At 40.4% G+C, this 24,925-nt stretch overlaps 1 protein-coding gene across 2 annotated transcripts in view; it reads left to right on the forward strand.

Moving 5' to 3' along the window:
• Positions 1 to 24,925, forward strand: part of SLIT3 (slit guidance ligand 3) — a 487,770-nt gene that overhangs the window by 252,119 nt on the left and 210,726 nt on the right. For both annotated transcript variants that reach the window (XM_059483464.1, XM_059483463.1), the window contains one exon: positions 18,308 to 18,379. In XM_059483464.1, the coding sequence (XP_059339447.1) occupies positions 18,308 to 18,379 (72 nt within the window). The remainder of the gene's footprint in view (positions 1 to 18,307; positions 18,380 to 24,925) is intronic.

Here is a 24,925-nt window from a genome sequence, read left to right on the forward strand (position 1 = left end):
TGGGGTGAGTTTATCCTTTGCTCTAAGTCATAAAAACCCCTTCTAACAAACACACCCTTTGCCTCCTTGGTTATCCAGTAAGACTGGCTCAGCAATTCTTTTCTTCTATATCAAAACTTGCTTCCATCTCTATTCCTTCATCAAACTCCACATTTAAAAATCTTTCTGCTAAGCATCCAATATCTGGGAGACTTTCTTGTCAAACTTTCACCCTTCCCAACAGAAGAGATTGTTCCCTGTGAGGGTGCTGAGGTCTGGCTCAGGGTGCCCAGAGCAGCTGTGGCTCACCCTGGATCCCTGGCAGTGCCCAAGGCCAGGCTGGACAGGGCTGGGAGAACCCTGGGATGGTGGAAGATGTCCCTGCCATGGCAGGGATGGAATGAGATGGATGAGATGTCCCTTCCCACCCAAACTGTGCTGTAACTCTGTGATCCTTTGCTTCACGTGGTCCTCTGGAGGGTTTGGCCCAGCCTGCAAGAGGTTCCTGTGCTTTAGGACAGGAGTGTTAATGGGAACGCTGCTGTTTGCATTATTCCCAACAGCCTGGATGGCCCCCTGTGCCTCAGGGAGACATGTGCACACTGAAACCCAGCAAAGGCTGCAGCTCACCTGATAAACACTGCTCACCCCAAAACCACCCCATGAAATGTTTAAACCTGGGCCATATTTGGTAGTGTGATCAGTCCCTACTAGTAATTTTTAAACACATTTGGGTTTGTGTAATCCCCTATCTCTTCTCCCTTGCTAATAAAGGAAACACCAGGTGGACAAACCAGCACAGCACGATCTTAAATCTGTTGAATGTGCTAAACCATGACTTGGACTTCATGTGAGATTGATTGCACAGATTGGAAATGCACCACTGATTAATTTTTTTTATTTTGTAAATGAAAACATCTGCAATAAGTAGGGTGGGTGTCTGCTCTGCTCTCTTGTCCACTTGCATTTCAGGAAGTGTTTGTTTTCATGGATGTCTGCAGTTGTGGGCTCAACTGGCCACAAGGGATCTGTCACTGACAACTTATTAAAAGCTGAACCATCACTCCTGGGGAACAGATTTCCTCACTGTAAAGGTTGTTTCCCCTTGAGTAAAATGTCAGATAAATAAAAAGCTGAAATATCTCTTAAGTGTGTTCCACTTATAAAATAGAAGTACATAAGCCAATGTAGTAGTGGAGGATGTATGTTTGGTGGCATTTAATATTTTTAAAATTTTTCATTTTTCTGAGCTAATCAGAGCTGACTACCTCCATAATAAAGTTATTCATAATTCTGATTTACTCAATTCCTGTATCCTGGATATCCACTGCAGTATATATTGGGTTTAGTATTAATTTTTGGGCAAACCACAGATTTTTTTCATATTTCTTGTAGAAGTAAGACAACATCAATACCAATTGTTTTCTCCTTTTCTGGAAATGTATTTCAAACATTATTGAAACCCTGCACTTTAATTGTTTGTATGGTAAAGTCCTAATGCTGATGACAGGAAAGACGAAGTATCCCACACAGGCCTAAGTAATCTTTTCCATCTACTTCAAATTCTGTTCTGATCTTCCCTACGCTTTGTGTCTTGCATAATTTATTGCCTTGTCCAGCCTTGGAGGGGCTCCTCCTGCAGCCATCAGCAATGAGCTCTGTCAGTGGTCATTGGTGAGGTTTGAGGAGTGAATTGGATGTCCTGTGTCCCATCAGGAACTCGACACAACTGGCACAGGGATGGGAATCCTTTGGATCCTTTGGAAAAATCCAAAGGATTTTTCAGGAGACTGAAGAAGTCCAGCCTTTGTGTGTCAGAACCTCAGGCTTGGTGGTCACTTTAACAATTTCTCTTCCATTAGGTAAAATATGAGAGTCTGGAAGTTTAAATTGTATATAACTCACTTACCTAAATGGGACACTGGTGGAATTTTTTAAACAAGATCACAAGCTCCAGGTCCAGAGTTTGATAAAAGAAAACCTCATCCCCAATCCTGAATGGGACCCATTATCTGGGGTTTGAAATCTGCTACAAAAAGTCAGGGTGACTATTGCTATTTCCAGAGATTACTTATCTGCTTACTTATTTCACTGAGCTCTGCTTGCTGCTTTCTGGGCTGGTTATTCTTTTATCCTAATGAAGCACAGATAGATTCTGATGCAGCACCCATTGCTGCAGCACTGCCTTTGTATGAAGAGTAATGAATAGCAGATTTGGCTCTTTTCTGTTTTAATAGACTTACAAGAGTCTCTCTGACAGAAACAAACTCCAGAAAATACCTTGATTTAAAAACAGGCTATGTGGTATCCTTACTGTCCTTTTGATATAAAACTTGATTAAAATGGGATGTGACATCAGTTGAAAAAGTATGAAATCAAATTTTCTTTATTACGTACGTGTTTAGGCTAACCTATGCCTACAGTTTATCTTTGTGTAATTTATGCTGTCTTTGTGCCATGCCTTAATTTTGAATACATTTGTTGAAGATTTCCTGTAGCATTCATCTACGATTGTCAAAAGGAAGTTTTATTCTAAAAAAAGAGATAGTACTGGTTTTAATTATGAATATAAATAGCTTCATAACCAGAGTGAACTCTGAATTTACATCATTTTTATGATAGCCACACCATTCCAGGTTTATTGATTTTGTCATTTGCTTCATTACATTTAATGCAAACCTTTTGTATGAAATTATTCTGGTGCTGTGCTGGCCAGGGAGAGGTCAGCGTGTGCAGTCTCTAGCCAAAACAGCACAGCAATATCATTTCAGTGCAGACTCCATGGACAAAGGGGGGTTGTAAATACTGTCCACCAGCAGAACAAAGTTTGCCTTTTCCACTTGACCTTCCCAGCTGGACGAAGTTAAAACCACAGCTTGAGTTGTCTTTTTTTCCACTCTTCTTTTCTCTCCCCCTGTGCTTGGCTGCAGCTCTGTGGTCAGTGTGACAAATGCCTGTTACTGGGGAGCAAAAGGAGTTTGGGGTGGGTTTGGTGTGCCAGGCTGTGCTGGGAATGCCAGGGCAGCTCCAGCTCTGTGCCCATGGAGATTCCCAAGGGAGAGGGAGATGGTTTGCAGCAGAGCTGATCTCCCTGCTCAGCAGCTCTTCTCAAGAGCCACTTGCTGTTTCCTTTCAAGGCAGAGACACCCCAGGGTCTCCAGTTGTTTTCCCATCTCGCTGGGATTAAATTCTGATATTTGATTTTGTGAAGAGGAAACTGTGCCTGATTTGCTGTGCTTTTTAAGGAGTCCCTTAAAAAAGGAGGGGAGATGAATCTCAATGATCTCCAAGGTCCTTTCCAACCCAAGCCATTGTGTGATTGTATGAATAAAGCCTCTTGAGTTTGTAATTCATACTGCATCACTTTCTCCAGATAACACAATTATTCTTTTTGATCTAACTTAATTTTTAAAAGTGGTACAAACACTATGCAAAACAGGTGAGTAAATGGACCCTTGTTTTCCCAGAAGGCAATGCCTTAGGCTCAAAAATTAATTTCAGTAATTGATTGGGGGACCAGATTTCCTGCACCACTCTTCCTTGACCACAAAATGAGATGGATGTCCCCCTGCTTTTGACCCCAACTCTCACCTCAGCTGCAGCTTTCTGAGTGAGAGCAGAGCTCTCTATTTCAAACAAGCCTGTGCAGCTTCTTGCCACATTTAGAGCCCAGAAGGGAATGATTGCATTTCTCATTCAGTGATTCACTCTGCTCCATGACTTTGCTATCCTGCAGTTTGGTGGCTCCATGAGATAAAGTGTAGAAAAACAAAGCCACCTGCAATTCAATTCAATACAAAATTGATATGCCTTGAAAGGAAAATATTAAACTGTCATGGTATAACTGTAGTGTAGAGTTTTTCCATCACAAATTGGTTTTATATGAACATATGCTCACTGTGTTTGTACAGCAAGGGATGTTACACAGTCCTTTTAAACAGCTCAATTGCTGCATCACTTAAAAATGTCCTCAAAAGAAGCTCAGGTCATGTAAATCCTGCATGGACATTAAGAAAATCCTATGGAGGATCTTCATTTTATTCAAAAAAACCACCAGTGTTTTTGCTTGCATCTGCAGTGTTGTCTTCCTGTATAAAATAAGGATCTAAATCTGAGCAAAGCACAGGGGGAATTCTCAGGCACTCAGATATCTGCTATGAGATTAATAGAAATAAAGTTGATTATCTAGGTGCAAATCTGAGAATGGTTTTAGTATAATAGCTTTGAGGTAGGCAAGAATAAAACCCCTTTTGTTTAAGACCACATGACACAGGGGGAGCAGAGGCAGCAGCAGTGCAAAAGGCTGTGAGATGATGGTCTCATTTGTACAGCTGATTTCTGCTGCTGAATATCATTTCCCTCCACTCTTTTTTTTTCCTACCAAAGGCCTGTGGGATCTAATTTTGCTTTTGTTTACCCTTTGGTAGTCCCATAAAAGTCAAAGAAACAAATGAGAGAATTCCATCTTCATGAGGAAGTAACCTCTGCTCCAGTCTTTTGTGGGTTTTTTTAAAGCTCTTTTTGGAGTTATTTTTCCAACCCATTGAGCAGCACAGTAGCACTGTGGTAATGTGCATACACAGCTTGTCCAAGGTGCATTTTCACACTTAGGATTCTTCTTCCTTTCTCTTGTTTGACTAGGGAAAACAAGGGGTTTTGGAATTGTTTATTTGAAGGAACAGCAGAGTTTCACGAATGAACAATCAATATTATTTCCCTATATAAATTCTGCATCAATATCCTGTCAATCACAAGTTGCTTATAAGGCAGTCATGATACCTTAATACTGGAATATAGAGTGGTGTATAAAAAAAAACCCTCAGAAGAGCCCCAACCCAAAACCAAACCTCCCAACCCTAGAATTTAACTCATTTAAAGAGATAATGGGCTGTGTAAAACTGTGGTGTGGTGCACAAGAAATCTTAAGGCAAATGATTTACATTAAGATGCCCATAAGCAGTTCTTGCTGCATTTCCATGATCCCAGCATAAAGCATCCTGCAGAGCAGGGCTCTCTCATACACATCAAAAATGGCATTTTGTGGCATGGGGTGGGAAATGGAGCTTTCTGCTGTGAAAATTACCTTTAGAAATGAGATTGACTTTTTCCCCCTTTTTTTTTTGTGTGACCCTTCAGTAGCCTTATATGTGAGTTTCACCCTTGAACCTACTTTATTTAGTATTTAATTTATATGCTTAAACTCGGGTCATATGCAGCAACAGCTATTGATTAGGTCCTGCTTTTAAGCCCAGTCTTAGAGGGAAGATGACTGCTGCAAAGAGGTCAAGTGGTTTGCCTGGAATAATTCACTGAGTAAGAGGGACTCACAATTATCTGAGCCATTTGAGCAGGGGGTTCTTGTTGGGGGTGGATTTTTGGTTTGGTTTTAGCTCTGTGCCTGCAGCTCTCACTGATTTTCAGAGATGTGGAGCTCTCCCTTGCTGAGGAGCAGCTGAAAACATAATTAAGGGTTAATGATCAGGCAGGGGGGGAGCAGCCAGCCCTTCACAATAAGTTGGGCAACAAGCAGAGCTCTCAGGACAGGGACTGAGAAGGATGGGAGAAATGTCCTGTGAAGCCAATTGTTCAGGTATCCTCTTTACCTACTTACAAAAAAAAAAAAAAATTGTTGCTTTGATTGCAAAAAAGAAAAAAAAATGGGGCAGGGTTTTTTTCTGGCTGTTTTATTTCAGTGCTGCCATGTCTCAGTATGAATGAGGTTTTTGAGGTTTTGTCTGAAGGGTCAGGTGAGGTAACTGGTGTGATCTTGTGATCCAAACCTGCTGCCTGCTCTTGCTTGGGAGTCCAAGTTTTCTTGCATGTGGCTCCTTTTTGTCACAACAGCACTGGCAGAGGAAGCAGGTGCCTCTTTATGAATGTATTTATGGACTAATGTCAGGACAAAATACCCATAAATATACATCACCTAGCAAGGAAATTTCAAATTCATCTGGGTATGTGAACTTTTAAGATTCTTTGATAGTGGCTTCAAGTTTGTAAGGCTTGTAGAATCCTTATTCAGTGACTAGTGAGTAAATGTGAATGAACATTTCAGAATGTAAGCATTTATATTTAAGAAATCACAATGTCTTACTTGAAGGTTGTTTTAATGATTTCAAAAGGAAATACTTTTCTTAAAAAAAATGAAAAGCAAAATTTGCAGAGAAAAATACTGAAGTCTGTACCGTGTAGAAAATTCTGTACATAAACCTACCTCTACAGTATTTTCTGTTGATATCAGAAGTGCAAAAATTATTTAATAATACTAACCTTATGTCTAACAGTAAGCCATCTTCTATCCATATTTTTACTTTCAAATTGGGCATGCAGTTATCTCAGGGTGCTGTTTTTACCAGTTTCTGATGAAATAATTCTTTCACACTTAGATTCATTACAAGTCCTGCATTTATAGATAAAGTAGAGAGTTTTAAGTCGCTGAAATCTCCTGCAAGATGCAATAAATCCCTGTGGAGGTGACCTGTCCCCCTGCTCTTGCACTGTGTGTTGTTTTGGAGATTAGGGTTGTCCCTTGGTACTGGGGTCTCAGCTCTGTGATGTTTCAGCTCCCAGATTGAGTTTTTCCTTGCCCAGCAGGTTTTCCCTCCAGGATTTTGGCAATTCACAAGGAGAGCTGGGAGACCTCAGCACCTGCAATCTGCTTTTCAGCTCTCCCCAAGAATTAAGCTCATGTGAGGATATACCAGCAGGGATTTGATGACTTTTCCTTTCAAGCCCAGTAAAACACCAGTGCTGTTATACGTCCTTTACCTGTATATTTTTAAAGGTACTTTGTGGCAGTAATGACATCAATAATGATCTCCTGCATTGTGTTCAGCCCTTTTGATATAAAATTTACCTTCTGCATGTGGATGCTGACAGTCTGGTCAGAGAGAAATTCAGATAAACTTTCCCAGGCACTGTTTTGGGGGAGCAGGCTTGGTTTTAGGAAGCCTTTCTTTATGGTTTTTGTACCTTACTGCAGCATCTCCTGGTTTTTGTTTATTTAAAAAAAAGAAAAAGCCCATGCATTCTGATGTGAAAGCTGTTGGTTCTTGTGAGAGTACTATTTCATTAAGGTTGTCACTGGTTATCTATTAGATATGGGATAAAACACATAAAAACAGATTACAATGGACAAAACTTACCAATTTCTATCATGTCATTGCTCCATGTTTTATATTAGTATTACACCTGTCCAAAGGCTAAAGAAGAACATTTTAATTTGGAAATTTGTAGATTAGTGGAACTGGAAGAGATGAGTTCAGTTCCTAAAATTCTGTAAAACCTCATGGTGCTGCTGACAGCTCTGGGGAGGAGGAATAAATATATTAAAGGGTGAGGGACCCAAATGCCACAGCCATCCCATGAATGCCGAAAATAGATGGATGCCATTTGTTTTTATGAATCAAAATAAGCAGACCTATGGTTACACGTAGGTGGAAAGAGACTCCCTGGTGCACATGCACAAGAGCTGTCACATATGCTCCATGCCATGATTCTGAAGGATAAGTGGCAGTGCCACATTGATTTGGTAAAACATTGTTTGGGAAGCTGCAGATCTGCTAACAAAAACTGAATGTAGTCATCCAAACATATTGGGTGCTTCTGGTTCATATGGGTGTTCAAATGGAACATTTGTTGCAAAGTGCTTGTAAACAACAATCTGCAGGGTGGATTGCTGTCCTTACCTCGGGTGACAAACATTCACAGATGATGTGAATTTGGCTGCCTTGAAAACAGGAAAGCAAAATGGAAATGGCTTTTTTGTCAACTCTGATCCAGTTTGGTGTTAATTCCAGACCATTTCCAAAGTATTTAAAAACTGATATAATTACTAGGTGCCTAGATAACCAAGAAGAAAATTGGTTTTGATTCCCACTTAATCTATCAGGTATCTTACTTATTTTGGTTCCTACAATATTTTTTGGGTTTTTTTTAACTTTTCTTAAAGATGTCCTATTTTTTTATTCTAGAAACTGGTTATCTTTCCAAACACTTCTTGTTCGAGTTAGTTCTTTTTAAGGATTTTAGGCCTTTATTAGGTGCAGGTGTTTCACTGACAGCATAGATGAGTTTGGGAAGGGTTCTAGACCTGGTGTGCACAAAGGAGTATGGTGGCAGAGTGGAAAACAAGTCACAGAGGCAGAGCTGGTGTGACAACTTCAGAAATATGTCATAAATTATTAATTTGGATCTGGACAGCTACTCAGGGAAGAGGAATAGGTCTTCAAGTTCATGTCCCGCTGCCCAACAAACACCCCATGTCTATGAGTGGACCTCAGGAATGGAGATAATGAAGAATCAGCTGCAGGCTGGCCTGCTCAGGGCTTTTCTGTGACAGAATAGCAGATTTTACTGCTTATAGGAACCCTTTGCCACTTAGTCTAAGGGAAGTGTTATTTGCTTACTCATATATAAGTACATGTATATGTAACTACCTAAGTTACTTATATAAGCACACAGAGTGCTCAGAAAAAGTGCAGAGTGCTATTTTTATAAACTTAGTACAAATACAAATCATCATATAAAAGCACACAGCAAGATTTCACCCTTTAGTTACAGTTTTTGTAGCATAAGCAGGTAATGCACTGACCCAAATCAGGTATTGAGTTAACTTATTTGTTTGAAATCATGCAGAACAAGCAAATTTGGGGCAATGAGGTATACAGTCAGACTGTAGAAGTAATTCCTGTGAGACTCTGGATGGGGAACCTGAATTCATTGCCTTGAGTAGTGAGAATGAAAGTGCTGTAAGTGCTGTAAAGGCTTGTGAGGTCCAGGCTGAATTCCAGAGTCTCTCTCACCCTTAGCACCAATTCATCTAAACTCACCCATAATCTTATCTAGAACTGGTTGCAAGTCAGCCACAGGTCTGACTTGCAAAATGGGATGTGATGCTAAGAAATGACAAATATAAAGACTTGAAGTCACAGGATCAGGGCTTTGCATTGAAGCAACCACTGGAAAACAAATGTCAATGGTTTTTACAGTCATTGCCAGCCCTGTTTTGTGTCAGTAAGAGGCAACAGGGCTGTATTTATGTGGGGTACTTGTGGTGCTGCTCTTCCTCAGAGAAACCTGGCTTGAGAAACCAACCAGCAAAGCAGAGAAAGGGTTAGGAGTCAGGATCTGCAGCTGCACGTCATTAGAAGCATTTTTGTGTTAAAAACAAAACCTCTGATAATACCCAGGCAGGTCATCAGTGAACAGCACAGAACTGTAACTAAGCCTAATGCCTCTTTGTCTAAAAGTAATTTAAAACACTTTTTATTTTTGTTGGTGAGTTTGTCAGTGGCTGATTTTACAACAGAAATTACTAGAAGGGGATAAATTCCCTGTCTCAAAATAAAGCTGCTGTTGTCCAATCAGTATAGAAGAAAAAGGGTAAAGCAAAGCAAAATCCTGGAAGCACATCCTCCAACCCTGCTTTTCATCTGGAGATGCCACTTATATTCATCTGTGTGGTTCACAGGAACCCACAGCTGTGTTAAAGATGAAATGTCCTGATTTGGAACCCCTTAGAAAAGCTTCTGAGCCTGTGTTAAGCACGGTCAGTGCTGGAAATCCCTATTAGGATGATTTAAAATTAATGCAGCATCTTGAAATACGTGATTTGTGAACTGTTCTCCAGTGGCTGTGGGAGTCGGTTGAGGAACTGAGCAGCACCGTGTCAAGAAAAGTCCCCCAATCCAAAATGGGATGTGAAGATATGTAGAACTGTGATTCCTTCTCCAGCTTTAACTGGCCATTTTTGTTTTTTTTTTTTTTTTTAAATAGTCTGATAAAACAGACTTTGACTGAAAACTTACTGGTGTGTTGTACTAGGAAACTACCGTTTACAACTGAAAGATGTTAATTGGATAGTATCCATGAGTTTTTAGTATTAATTTTATAATTACAAAAGCAAAAAAATTACCAAAACAAACAGAAAATCAACTGTTTTGCCTAAATTTACCAGCTATGCAGCAAGGCAGACACTCCCAATATTTAGTGGCTTGGTATTGCAATATTTAGTGGTTTGGTATTGCTTCCTCCTAATTTTTATCCTGAGAGCTACAGGAACATATTCCAAGTGATTGTATGACTGCAGGTGATAGCATTAATCTAATGTGATATGGGATTTCAGAGGGCACAGATGTCTGGAGATTGAATGTCCAGATTTCCTTTTGCTCTGTCATCCCCCTAACCATGTAAACACCAGGCACTTGCCCTGGGCATGTTCACCTTCCCTGCTCTGCCGCAGCCTCTGTGCCCCACAATGTTTTCATGTTTGCTGGTCAAGTCCAAGCTTCTCAAAGGCAGGAGAGCCTTCATTCTCCTCTCAAACCTGAGTTTTGTAGGTTTTTTAACATAAAAATGTGTCAGCAAGGAGCACCTACAGAATTACCAGGTTTTTTGCTCAGTGTCCCTGTTAAACCATCTCAGTGAGCTCAGTGCCCCTCGCACGGGCTGGGCTCAGGGGCAGCTCCACCTGCAGTGGTGTCCCCGGGGCAGCAGGGATGTCACCCATGCCCAGAACATCTGTCCAGCAGCCAGGAGCCAGCAGAGCACCAGCCCAGCCTTGTTGTGTCACACTGGAGAGTTTCTTGCAGCCCTCTGTCCTGCTGAGCCCATTCTAAAAATGCCAAAGGCTCCAAACAAATTCTGTCTGTCTTTGACAACTGATACACTTTTTAATAGGAAGGGATGGAGTATTTTGGGTCTTTTTTTTTTTTTTTTTTTTTTTAAAGTTTTGGTTCTGTAATGAATCTGTTGCAGTACAGAATGACTTTAAGGAGAAAACCCCGATCCCAGCTGATGCTTGTGATGGTGTTCACAGGGGTCTGAGGATGAGGGAAGAGACGAGGATCTGACTCCATGTTTCAGAAGGCTTGATTTATTATTTTATGATATATATTACGTTAAAACTATACTAAAAGAATAGAAGAAAGGATTTCATCAGAAGGCTGGCTAAGAATAGAAAAAGAAAGACTGATAACAAAAGCTTGTGTCTCAGACAGTCTGAGCCAGCTGACTGTGATTGGCCATTAATTAGAAGCAACCACATGAGACCAATCACAGATGCACCTGTTGCATTCCACAGCAGCAGATAACCATTGTTTACATTTTGTTCCTGAGGCCTCTATGCTTCTCAGGAGGAAAAATCCTAAGGAAAGGCTTTTTCAGAAAATACCACGGCTACAGATGCTGCTGCACTGATGGGCGGTACCAGCTCCCCTGTGGGGTTTGTTTGTTTTGCCTTGGGAATGAATGGGATTTCTGTGCTGTTAGCTGCACAGAAGGGATGCCATGGTGCTGCAGGAGCCTGTGTAAGCACAAGGCACAGATTCTGGGTGAGTTTCAGTGCTGGGCTCAGGATGATGGGGCAGGGACAGCTGCAGCCTCCCCGTGCTGTGCCCCCTTCCCTGGCAGAAACACCCGAGAGGAGCAGGGGCTCAGGTGGGCTGGAAGCACAGCCCCAGATGAGCAGAGCCCAGGGCTGGAAGGCACAGCTCCTGCTCCACCTGCAGCAGCTGGGGGGATGGAACCACCTGCACCTCCTCCTCCGTGTGCTCTGTGCACATGACAAATGCCTGCTCTTTATTTCCTTTTAGCAACTGCGTGTTTTTCTGTGCCTCGCTTTCAGATTTTCCAGTTTCACAATACTGTCCTTAATGATATGATTTCCTATTAATATTCCTAATCTGATTCCCTGGTATGATTTCTGGTTAATAAGGTCACTTGTTGGTAGCATTGTGAACTAGAACTTTCCTTTATGTGTGGTGTTTGACACTTGTCAACATAACAATAAATAATTTAAACAAGTGCAAACCTTCAAAAACTGTAAACAACACCACAGTAAGTAACTTTCATTTTCTCAAACACCCATTTTATCTTTCTCTTTTCTTCCCCTTTTCCCCTTTGGGTCTGTGGCAGAGGAGAACAACAGATGGTTATCAGTCAAGAGTAACTAGGGAAACAGCAAAACCTGCCCCAATTGCTATGGAGACAGCCATTTCTGAGCTTGGTATGCACTATTTGTTACATCAGCAACCAGAGAGAGTTAAAAAAAAAAAAAAATGTTCTAAAGCACCTGATATTGAAAGGAAATCTTGTGTTTGTGTATATTTTTCCTTGTAGCAGGAGGAGTCTCCATGTTTGTTTGTCACTCAAGTTTTGCTTTAAGCTGATATTTTGGTTATTTTGTGACAGCAGCATTTTGATTTGTGAGTTAATGTAGTACAAACACTCAGAGTAAATACTTAGTAATTTTGAATAGTCTGCAGAATAATTATTCATAAGCAATTCTTCCCCTTCAAATCAGATATTCCTCCCTCCTTGAATTTAACAACCTGGCAGCACAGGTTGGGTAAGAAAACTGAAGGGAGAGAATATGAGTCTGCCCAATTATCTCAGGCAGATGAGCTGTTCCTGCACAAAGCATCAACCACAGCTTTTGGCAAAACTGAATCCTTGGGAACAAAAAAAAAAAAAGATGGGAATTTTCAAATACTTGTAAAAATCTCATAGTGAGATTGCAGCTTGATCACAACAGCTGTATCAATCTTTTATATTTTCTAATATAAGCAATCTCTTATAGAGTGACTTCAGTGAAGAATAAATAAAAATTAAAAATTGAGAAAAAATGCATTAGAAGCTACTTTGAAAGAACTTCACATTATTTCAATTTAATTGAATTTAACATTACCTCAAAGCACCATCTTTCCCCATTTATTGGGGCTTCCTCATCAATTAATACAAGGATAAGGACTTTAGTTTGTTATGTGAGAAATTTTAAATAGATGTGTTGGTGTCACTTTCCTCAGATATTTTAATATTCTTTAAGTCACATAAGGGCAAAATAAATGTTATAGAGTGTCTTTCTGATTCTTATCGGTTATAGAAGAACTTAAATACTAGAGTGCAAACTTTACAGGAAAGTGATGACGTAGAACCAGCAAGTCTGTATTAGAAACAAAATAAAAAAGGAAATGGAAAGGAAAATGTTATCCAAACAGGGATTCTTTTGAAGATATAATTAGCAAAATGAATTCATTCTAAAAATGATTCTGTAATATATATATATGTTTCATAAAAATAATTTATGGTGCATTTACCTTCCTGTGAAATCACGATAGAATTTCCTTTTAATGTTCCTTTACATATATTTAAAATTCCTTTAAATAAATATATATTACAATTCCTAACATGCATATATCTGGTTAAAAATGCAAGTCTTTCCTCAATGAGGAAATAGCACCTGCCTGTTTTTTATCTGCAAGTGTAGATACAAGCTATAACAGTAATTTTATATCAGTAACTGTAAACCTTAAATATGCAACTATGATGACACTGCTTTTTTATGCTAAATGTGAAAGATGAGAAAGAAATTTGAACAGTATATATTGCAGTAGTCATTAATACTGGCTTTTATTTAAATATTTAACTAGACTTTGGGCAAAATATAGAAAGAGGTTATAGTAATTTAACTACTGTCACAGGATAATTAAAAAATAGATTAGCACTTGAGCTCTGCAGTGGCCTTGGTAGTGTTTGAAAATGGAAAAAAAATCCCTTACTGAATAAAGTACAAAACACTGGTTATAAAGTCCATTATTGTTAAATGTTGATGCTTGAAGGGCCTCTTCTTTGTGAATGTGAGTGTGGCAAATTGCAGAAAAAATGCTGAAATCTATTATATAGTTGGTGAGCTGTGAAGAAATCTTTCTGGTAATACAAATGTTGGGTTTTACACAGAAATTTTTTAATGTTAATAAAAAAATTAATTATTTCAGTTTTGGTAAATTTCACCTTACATGAATTTAATTCTTTTATATTTTAGAATATTTCTGTGGCTTTAAAAAAACATCTTAAAACTAGTTACATGATAAAATTTTGTCAGCTTTGTTGCTGGGGATTTTTATCTCTTAAATGGATTTGAAAATTAAATATTCCTTATTGTTGTGAGCAAAACCTTCAAGGCTTGGTATTTAACAGATTATTTCAAATGGCAAAAGAATATCAACCTTGTAAAACCCTATTCCTTCTAAATAGTATTTGAAATTTTACTCCTATTTATGATAGATAATGCACCAGTCTAAATGGATAAGCCAGAGTTACACTGTCAGGGAAAAAGTGTTTTAAACATTTAAAGTGGCATTTTAGCCAAGCCATAGATTCTCCTGTGATATAAATCTGTTAGGATGTGGTGTTATTTCTCATTTCTTAGAAAGGTGATTTGTGTCTAAGGATTTTTTTTTCCTTTAAAACATCAATGTTAAGTTTTATCCATCAGTTGCATATAATGTACTCACATAATTTTCCTGCTTTTCAATAAGAATTGAGAGTAGTTATTGAGTCCACATTAGAGCCAAATTGCAGTAATACATATGGCTTCATGTATTACATCTCTGCCACATGAAAGATGTCTTTTCCTCCAAAGACTTTTATAAATTCTTGGATTGTTCATAAGCATTTGTCTGTGCCACACTCTGCCTAAATCCCATTTGCCCGTTCAATATTTTCCTTGCTCGAGTGCTTTGCTCTGCTCTCGGGGCTCTGTGGTGCTGCTGTCGTTCTCTGCCGGTATTGTCTGGTTGCTAATTGCCTGTCACGGAGCTCAGGGATCCCTGCAGCCCCCAGGGTGGCTCAGGGGGGATAATTCAATCCCAGGGGAGCTGCTGGCTGTCCCAGCTGGGATCTCAGCTGCCCTGCTCCGGCAGCATCACCCAGCCCAGCTCTGGGATCTGGGTCTGCTCAGCTTCGCTGCTTTGTGTCTGATGCGTGAGACGTTCAGCATTTCAGCACAAATCAAACAGCTCTCTGTGCAACCCAGCAAAATTTGGAAGTGCCACACAGCTCAGTTACTGTGGTTTCATTCATCCTTCAGCAGCTCAGTGTTTCTCTACGAGGATGTTTTTTGGTCAGAGGCAGCCAAATCACTTGGTAGGTTTAGATCAAGTCTGTGCCCAGTGCTGTATTCCTTCTAAAGGCAGAGTAAATACAGGTATGAAAAGTGATTTTGGCCACGTGTTTTTAAAATTGCCTCTTAAATGTGAGTTTGTGTTGTCTGACCTTTTAGCACCAGCATGTTGCACCACTACGTGCATAAAAACCCATTTGCAATCTCATGGAAAAGATTTTCTAGAAAGGCTGTGAGCGCTGACAAACAGAGGTGCCATTTAAACCTGAACCAAGGCTTCTGCAGCCCAAGGCCATCTTTACAAATTCCCGTGTAAGCCTGGAGCAGGTGAGGTGTGTCTCAGGAAGCTGGCCTGTGCTCTGTGTGCCTGAGTGCTCTGTTCAGGGTGCAGCAATGGGGAGAGGGGAGCAATATCACAAGGTTCCTCAGGGAAATGTAGATTCCACCAGTTCTCAAATATTGGGCTTTTTTTCCTCTTTTCCTTTTTTTTTTTTAAGTTGAAATTTTACCTTCTCTGCATGTGTAATTTTGTTCAAGTAAGATATTCTCAACAAATGTTAGGGATGTCTGTTTGGCCCCTGGAGGAGCTGCATGCACAGCCTGCCCACACTGAGTATGTGAGCTGACTGCTAGTCCACATCACAGGGGTTTGTCCACATCTCCATAGGCATAAAAAGATGTGCTGGACACCTTGGCTTTCTGTAAGAGTTCACTTAAACTTTGCCCAAAACTTTAAACTTATCACTTTGTTGTGCAAGGAGGACATTTAGATCTCAACTCTCAGATTTCTAGTCTTGACTGAACGGCTCACCAGGGTGCTGTACAGAGGCACAGAAATAGAATTTCCATCTTTACACACAGAGAAATAAATAGGGAGGCAGAGGGTCTTAAAACCTAATTTTAACACAACCAGCAGTTCTTTTTCTTTTGAGAAGAAATTCTCATGTTTCAATGCAGATGTAAATGTGTTGGGGTGATAGATACCAGGAGACACCAGCTCTGTGACAAAGGAGCATTAAACATGTGAGTTTCACCCCTGAGACTGTGAAGAATTGGTTATGGGCCAGAGAATCAGGGTGTATCACTAATGAATATGTTCCCTATTTACTGATAGCCCTGCTAAGTGTGTGTCTTGTGAGCATTGAGAGGTTTCCCTTGCTGTGATCCTGAGCATCGATCACACAGACTAAACCTGGCTGTTGGCAGTGGCATGACTGGACCTGTGGAAATATGATTAAAATGGTCATTACGCTTTTTCAACAAAAACCAATCTATGAGAGCAGCAGTTTTTTAAAAAATACAATACCCACCAAGGAATCCCTTTAATCAGAAGGCTTTGAGAGTAGCACACTGTGGGTTTATTTGCTTATTTTAGTGCATTTGGCAGAAAAATCAATATCATAGTATAACTCCAATAAAAATTGTGCAATATCTAGTACTTCCCATAGAAGGAGAGGGAGAGGTGATTCTCAAGTTGAGGCTCCATTCTCCTCATCGTGTTGATATCTGCCAAACTTCTGCTTAATAAAGCTAAGTGTAAAATACTTAATCATGCAGACAGCACTGTATTTAACTCATTTGAAGTTTATTCCTCTCCAAAATGCACCATCCCTTCTGTTGGAGCCACGAATTTTTGTCAATTAAACAGGGATATCAGCACAAGTCTTCTCAGCAGTCAGAAATAGAGAGGTTTTAGGATCTTTCACAGATGGTCAGAGAAACAGAGAGAACATAAATATGTATGTATACATTTTTCCAGATATGTATATATGCTGTGCATGAACTCCTACACACAGAAAAATCCCTTTTGGAGGATTGTACATCCCACTGTCTGCCAGTATTGGAGACTTTGCTGAAGTTTTGCCAAATTCACAATGTTCTCCAAAGTTAGCAAATGCTATGAGAAGTCTAAGTTGGGGCTTTATGGTTCCTAAGGTTTTTAGTAGACCTTAGAGTGTGAGTGGGTTTTTCTGTACTTTAACTCATAAAAAAAATACCATGTTCATTGATACAAACTGCATCACAAAGGGCAAGTGTCCCATGGTTCTCAAAGATGTACATGTCCAGGATGCTCAATGTTAGCAGATCAAACTCAGTCTTTAGAGGGGCTCATAAGGACTGTATTTGCTCTATTTCTGCTTTATTGTTGTATAATAAGAAAATAGCAGCAAATGTCTATTTAGGCCAAAAATTAGATAGAGCGAATAATTGGAAAGTAGTTGGTGAAGCTATATAACCATACTATACATGGGAGTAATATATTCTCTATAGTTATATATATATATATATATATATATATATATATATATATTTCATAAAAATCAGAAACTACAGTGTAATCTTTGTATCTTTATTCAAGATACTTTACCCACATAGTACAAAAGGTCTCTGCCTCATTGAATCCAAAGTTTATGCTGTGCAAAGGGCAGTAACCGATAGTCAGGAGCTTGCATCTACTTTTTCATGAAATGCAGATATTTTACTTGCATGTGACTGGATATGTAATTTTATTTCTTTAAGTGTAAAATTTAAGGGATCAGATGTCAGAAAATGTAATCACTGAATTTTAAATTGCAACTTTAATTCTTTTAAGCAGAGGAGACAGATGTAGCTGTCTTGCTGCATCCACATGTATTGCAAAATACATTTAAATCATGCACATAGAGGGAGACAAATGAGAGAACTCCACCACCCAAATATTAAATTACATGTTTTGAAGCAAAATAGTGTTTTAAGTGTACATGTGTATAATGCTTTTTGTCACTGGACTGCTCTCCCTGATGCAGTTAGACAGAATCTGTATTTAGTCAGAAATCTTTCAATAGAAAGGGCTACCAGATGGGACCAGTAACAATGCAGAGAGGCATCGAACCACCACAGACATTTGGTGCTTAGAATAATAAAAAGACTATAAAATTAGATTAGTTGAGTCTAATTTGGAGTTGGTATATTCCCTATGCACTCTCACAGCTCTTGGGTAGATAAAGCCTGAAGATTTAGTACTGTCAGGACAGAGGACTCCAACTTCCAGTAAAAGAAAAAACGGCATTCTGTGAGGTCACGGAGGGCAGCCCAGTGACCTCCAATGATTTACAGGCCTTTAGCTTAATGAAATTGTTTCAGTGACATGACGGTAAAAGCTCATAATGGATTGGATGCCCTAATGTAATGAAATTACTCCCTTCTGCCTTAAAAAAAAAAAAAGGAAAAAAAAAAAAAAAAAAAAAAGAGGCGCAATTAATATTTACTGAGACCTGACAGGCTTCAGTGTGCGGGAGCGTGCAGCGCTGTCAGACAGCCTGAGCAGCCCCGAGCAGCGTGGCAGCTGAGCAGGCGCTGCGAGGGGGTGGAGGGACACCTCGCTGACAGGGAAGCCCCAACCTGGCGCTCCGAGCCAGCCTTCATCCTCTCCCTTCCTTTCTGCAGGCAACTGGACAACAACCAGATCAGCTGCATCGAAGATGGAGCCTTCCGAGCGCTGCGCGACCTGGAGATCCTGTGAGTTGACTCGGTGCCGGGGCGGTGGGGGGGTGCCTGTCCCCACAGCGCTGTGTGCTGCAGTGCTGCCGGGGCTGGGGGCTCTGCACCCCGCTGCCCACCTCAGCAGGTGCAATGTCAGCCTCCCCCGGGCCGGCAGTGCTGCTAATTAAACCACAATAGGCGCCGTGTGCGCTCCGAGGAGCGCGGAGATCGCAGCGCTGGCTGCTGCCTGGAGCAGATGGGTTCAGCGGCGTTCCCGGCGTGTCCGGTGCGTGATCTGCAGCCAGAATCCTGCCCTGATGGCGAGCACAGCACGGGGAGCAGGTTCATGGGGAGCAATATTACGAGATAGGTGACCGCTGCCCTGGACAAAAGCTGTTTCAAAGGTGTTTGGTGTGTAAGAGGGAGGAGAGACGGGCGCTTGGCAGGCTTGTTCAGTGCAGTCATTGGCTTTTGGGGAGGATCCTTCTCTGAGGGCTGAAATAACACGACGTTGTGCTCTTCATGTACCACAAACTTTACACAGAGGCTGTTAAAGCTGCAGCACAGACTGAATAAAAGGTTTTGACAGTGAAAGCTGACTCTACCAGAGACGCAGCACATTAGATTTAGAGCGCTGTCATTGTAATGTAAATCCAATATTATCCCGAACTTGGTATCTGTGCAGATAATTGCTAATTGTAACTTGTTCACTTAAAGACTTTTTCTAGAATAGGTTTTCACAATATGAACTGCTGTAAAGCTTTCCCTGTCACCCCAAAGTTAATCCTGCAAAGCTGAGTGTCAGTACTTGTGAAAGCACATCATTCTGAGCTGAAATGGAGGGGGGCAGGAAGGACACACGACCTGTCCAAAATTCAAACCCTCCCCATCCACCGTGAGTTAATGGGAGAGCAGCCCTGACCCAGTGCACACCTTCCTACAGCAGGGAAGGCCTGCCTGGCTGCTGCAGAGCTTGCCCTTAGATTGCATGGGATGAAACAGCAAATGGTAGGTGCATCAAATGAGCGCCTGCCTCAGACACTGCTGGCACCTGGAGACTCAGCAGAGTCGCGACGTGTCCCGAGAGGAGGCAGGGCTGGGTGGGCAGCCCTGTGCCACTCCACGGGGGTCTGAACGTGCTGGTGATGCACAGGGCTGTCCCCAAGGGCTGGGTCCAGCTCAGGCTGATGCTCCAAGGAGCTCTGCTCTCTGTGTCAGCACAGGCTCAGCTGTCTGAGGCACCTGGTGGTGGCCGTGTCTGTCACAGCCCCTCTGTCCCCCAGGCTGGGTGGGACCCTCATGCGGATCACATAGTAGGTGTTGTTCACGTTGAGCTAGCAGAAGGTTTCTGCGGAGTTTCTTACCTGGCAACTTATGTTAACAACAGTATTGTTTGAATTCTCTAGTAATAGCACTTTTCAGGAAAAGTAATGTGTTACCACTACAAAATTCTACCTGTCTGTCAGATTGAAAAGTCTACTGTGTGGTGAAAGAAAAGAAGACAGGAAAAAAAAGAACTCCTCTAAAATTGGCTTTTTTTTTTTTTTTTTTCCTTTTGATGGACTGGTTGTCTGTATCTGCAGAGAGTGAATCAGTCCTCCCCTGACAGCAGACTGTGCTATAACTTTCACTAAATAGGCTGGACAATAAATGGAGCTCTTTTTTGCAATATACTGAGTTCTGCAGGCTCTGCAGAAGTTGCTAGGAATGCATTCCTTCTCCCCACATTGTAGTAAATGCTGAATTAGTTTATTTACCTCTCTGTTTTCAATTGGTTGCTTCTATGCCAGTTATTTATGGGTGGGAAAAGATGAGGCAATGAGAATATATAAAATAGATCATAATCAGTTATTTAGTGCATTTTTAATTTTCAGCACAGATACATTGCTACAGGAAAAATAATATTAATTCTAAAAGATGAGAAAACACATTGATAATATCTATTTCTAAGCTTATTTTTCTTGCAGCCACAAAATGTGTTTTATACTTCCAACATTATCTGAATTTTTTTCCCATGTTTATCTTCAAAGAAAGTCTGAGCATTTATTCTGTCAAAATAAATTTGTTAAATGCCCCAGAGAATATAATATCTTTAGTTGTAAAACAGTCATAAATGTTAAAATTTACAACAATCTGAACCATCAAAGAACATTAACCAAATGAAACCAAATTTCAACCTTTCAGACCCACTGTGTATTTTACGCAGATATATTATAACATATAATGCGATATGTAGAAAATATTCAATGATTCTTGCAAAAATAAATCCAATTATCTGTTTGAACAGTTTGCCAGGGTACTAAATAATGTTTCTCCTTTATCTTAGTGAAATCTTGTGATTTTTTTGATAATCAGTGTTTCCATTCCTGTACTTTTCTCCTCAAACACAGCCTGTCTACAGAATTCTAAATTTTGTCTATAACTCAAGGCAGAGCCATGCTCAAAAAGAAAACTAAGAATACTTTCTTTAGAACCACTGTGGTTTCTGGATTGCGCGTTTCATTCACCTTGAGCTCCTCAAAAAAAACATGACTTTGAGGAGCTTGGTGATTCAGTAGCCCTTCAGTAGAAAGAAAGGAATTTTTGTGCAGTTACCCTTCAAAACGCAGAGCACGCCGTGACCCGTGTGACTTATTTCTTCTCACCAACAAGTTGTTTTCATTAGTATCCTCATTTTCTTGTTTTGCGTTATAAATATCTTACCGTACCAGCTAACAGCACAGAGGCAGAGATGAAAACAAGGCTGAAATTTGTGCCCAAGATGAGAACTTGGCGAGGTGCGGGGAGCTGGGAACTCCATCTGCAGCTGGGGGCAGCGCGGAACGCGGCCGCCAACGCCTTCGCGCTCTCGGTCGCCTCTGTGCGTGGGAGCCTCTGTGTCCCCATGGCACAAAAAGTGCCACTGGTTTTATGGCCTCACCTACCTAGACCCCAAAGCAGGTGCTGAGTACTACTGCTGATGCTGAGTTTGGGGTTAAAAGATGCAAAAATGTTGAGTATAGAGTGTATTGGTGCCTTCGCTTGATTGTCTTTGCCTGTTCAGCAAGTTGAAAATAATGTCTGAGAAATGACCTGCAGAACTGATGGAGTTAAACATCCTTAAACATCTTACCTACATCTGGTAGTTCTGTGTTGGGGCTGGCTTTTTCCTTCTTGTCTTAGATTTTCTGAACAGATCCTCATGAAGGGTTTGGTTTTTATCTGTTGATGAAATAGGAAATATTTCTTTGTTGACGTAATTCCTGTGTCCCCTTTTTATAAAACATATTTCAATGGGTTTGGTCTTGCATTCCAAGATGTAGAAAAGTGTGCGCAACAGCTGAAACAGCGATAAAATGGAAAATGGGCACGTGTCCCTAAATGAGTGGCAAAAGGTACTGTCTTATGACTTGTTAGCATAGAAATGCACAGAAATGTTGAAGAAAATTGGTGGGAAACCTTTGCTAATTAAAGATTTTTTAGTAGGGCAAGGTCTCTGCTCTGCTTAATTTTTACTTACGTCCTGTGGCAATGTCTGGCAATAACAGTATTATTGAGAAATATCTTTTACTCTAGCTGTAAGTATGATTCAAGGTTATTAAAAAAACCTCAAGACCAAACCAAAAACCCAGTGTAGTCTTCAAAATGATCAGACACTATTCCTTGTGCTGTGGCAGTATGCTGTTCATATATTTTTTATGTTAGAAATTAGTCCATCATTTTATTTCCACATGCCCAAAATTATTAAGGATATGAAATAAAACATGTCTAGGGTTCAGAATTTCACCTCCAGTCTCTTGGGACACATGAATAAAAGAAATTGATTTCAAAATGGTTCAACAAGCTCAAACTGGATAAACTGGTAATATTGAGTGCCTGAGCATACTATTGTTATTAAACTGGGAGGGCTGAAGCATTTTTCTCAGTAAGAGACAGGACTCAGTTTAGCAAAAAGCCCATTAATTTATTTGTCAGTGTTTTGTCTCTCTGGAATAATGGGAAAACTGTGCGGTGGCATGGGAGTTGTACTGTGTGGACAGCCCAGAAAGAATTACAAGTCACTGTTGACAACTTAGGTGGAGTGTTTCCTTTTTCTTATTATATTGTAAAAGCTGTTTTTCTCCTGCTTTGTAATGATAGCCAGAGGGTCCAGAGCTTGAACACATTCTGTTTGTTGCATAAGATTTTATCATGGCAAGAGCTAATCCTAGGAGGTCTGTTAAAGAAGGCAAATGGGTTCTTGCTGTACAGAGCTAGTACAGAAATATTTGGGGGTTTGTTTCTTGTTAGCCACATTAATTGTAGGTCTTTCATATCATATGGCTGAGTTTAAAATCCTGCCTCCTGAGTTTCACCTGCTTTTGGAATGAATGAGCGCTGACTGCCGCTGATCCCGCAGCCACACGCGCTCAGGGATCCAACAGTCCACTTTGGGTCCCTTAGTGTGAAACCTCATGCCAATTCATCTACAAGTAATGATGAAAAAGTGCAAGTATAGTCATCCAAATATTCGTGACTTCAGTTCCAAATAGGCCCTAAATTTATTATATTAAAAAGATCATTTCTTCTGATTGCAAAATGTAATGAAGGTAAATAAAGCTGCACCACCTTTCCTTTCCTAATATCTTAAAGTAATGAGAGAAATTTAAATCCTTCTGTCGTGAATGCAGAATCTTTTCTCTCCAGATATTTCTGTCACACTCTTCTTCCTGCTCCATGGCAAACCCACAAAGGGTGGGTTTGAGCTGTAAGGGCTGTGCCGATGTTTTTGAGCTCCAGTTCAGCCCCAAGCCGTGTTGGGTGGGACGCAGCCGGTCTGTCACACCAGCCTGGCCTGCAGCCCCAGCTCTGTGCATCGTCTGCCACATCCAGGCTTTGCAAGCATTTGACCAGTGGGTAAAAACTGGGATTATTCCTGCCATCCTTATTTGGATTCAATATATTCCTGTTATAAACGATTCTTTGATAAAAGGTTTAGTCTGTGCAGTTCCTAATAGAGATGTCGTATGAGTGTGATTATAATGCGCACTGCCTTTTGTCATGGCAAACTTTTAAGAACTTTTCTGAACATTAATCAATATTTTGTGCCACAGCCAGGGTTTAATTGTTCCTAGGGCTGCCTCTGTATGCTGAACACTCAGTTATATAGTCAGTTTTACTTATTTGCAAAATGCTATTCTGGGCATGTCTTAACTAGATAGAAGATTTTTATTTGCTTTCACAACCTGGAGAGACAGGGAGCGAAAGTCATGACATAATTCTAAATATATGAGATGTCACTGCTTAATGAAAGCCTGAAAATGCCACACAAATGTGATTTCCTCCTCTATTTTGCTGCAAATTGTGATCGGTGGAGGCAATCAGGATCAAATTTGAACTCTGTAAATCATGTCCCTAGAACTGATACCAAAATGCCGAAATACAATAATGAAAATGAGAATTTTTTGTCAAATTATGTGCATAACTAACTTACTTATACTTGAGTACAGTGAAATTTAAATTATTGCAGTTTTTGATTTATGTTTTTTGTGGTTTGGGTTTTGGGGTTTTTAAGTTTTGTTTTTTTTGTTGTGGGTGTCTTTGGGGTTGGTTTTTACCTGAGGGTGTGTATTAGCTCAAATGTATGCAAATTAATAAATTAATAAAAGCAATTTAAAATCTTTACTTATTTCATCAGCCAACATGGAAAAATTATACTTGTAATAAAAAGTAATGGAAGGGAGTAACCATTGGCTGTTAATTGAAGTATGTACCTGCTTGGTGAAATTAGGTGAAAAACAAGGAGTTTGGCATTTCTAGGAGTATCAACAGCTTTCTGTGTTGAGCTTGTCTCACAGACAATCAAGTTATGCCAGAGGAAGTCAACAGTTGGTTTGGCAATAGAGAAATTGTGTGCCCAGAGTACAGAGGTATCAGTAGACAGATGGGAATTTCCCCTTCTCTTCACTCCGTTATTTGTTAGACTGTCCCTTAGTTTCTTCTCTTCCCGTTCTTCCTGCCTCCTGTATCCCTGTCTGCAAGGGAAGGAGAGAGGCTCCCAGAGAACCTGGCTGTGGTTACTACAAGGTTTCAGTTACATAAATAGTCAGAGATAAGATTAACTGCAGAAATGCCTTTTTTGGGTGAACTTGTAGAAAGTGGAGTGCCCCCCCAGTGCACCCCAGGGAAAGGAGATGCATAATCAGCCTGATGAGTTGATGGAGGGACGATGGGCTGCATACATGGTTGCTTGATAAGAAATGTTTTTATTTGGTGATGCATGTCTGTGGAAGATCTGGTGTCCCTGCTCAAGATGGGGAAATGAAATCTGAGATAACCCCTGTTGTACAGCAGATTACAAATGGGAGGTTGGAAGTACGGCATGGTGAAAGGAACACTGTCCAGATGGCACCATGGTGACAGGCTTTATATCAAAGACCAGCCGAGACAAAATAAGAGTGGCTAAGAGAGGGTCTCTGAAAATCACTGATGCCTGTTACAGATGTAATGTAACTCTCTCTTTATGGGGAGAATATATTTGCATAAATTCATTGATCAATGATTTTGCTAATCCTGCCGTATTTCAGGCATGTCCTTGCAAATTGATGAACATTTCTATCAGCC

This window comes from Ammospiza nelsoni, chromosome 16 (assembly GCF_027579445.1).
Source record: "Ammospiza nelsoni isolate bAmmNel1 chromosome 16, bAmmNel1.pri, whole genome shotgun sequence".
Lineage (NCBI taxonomy): Eukaryota > Metazoa > Chordata > Aves > Passeriformes > Passerellidae > Ammospiza > Ammospiza nelsoni.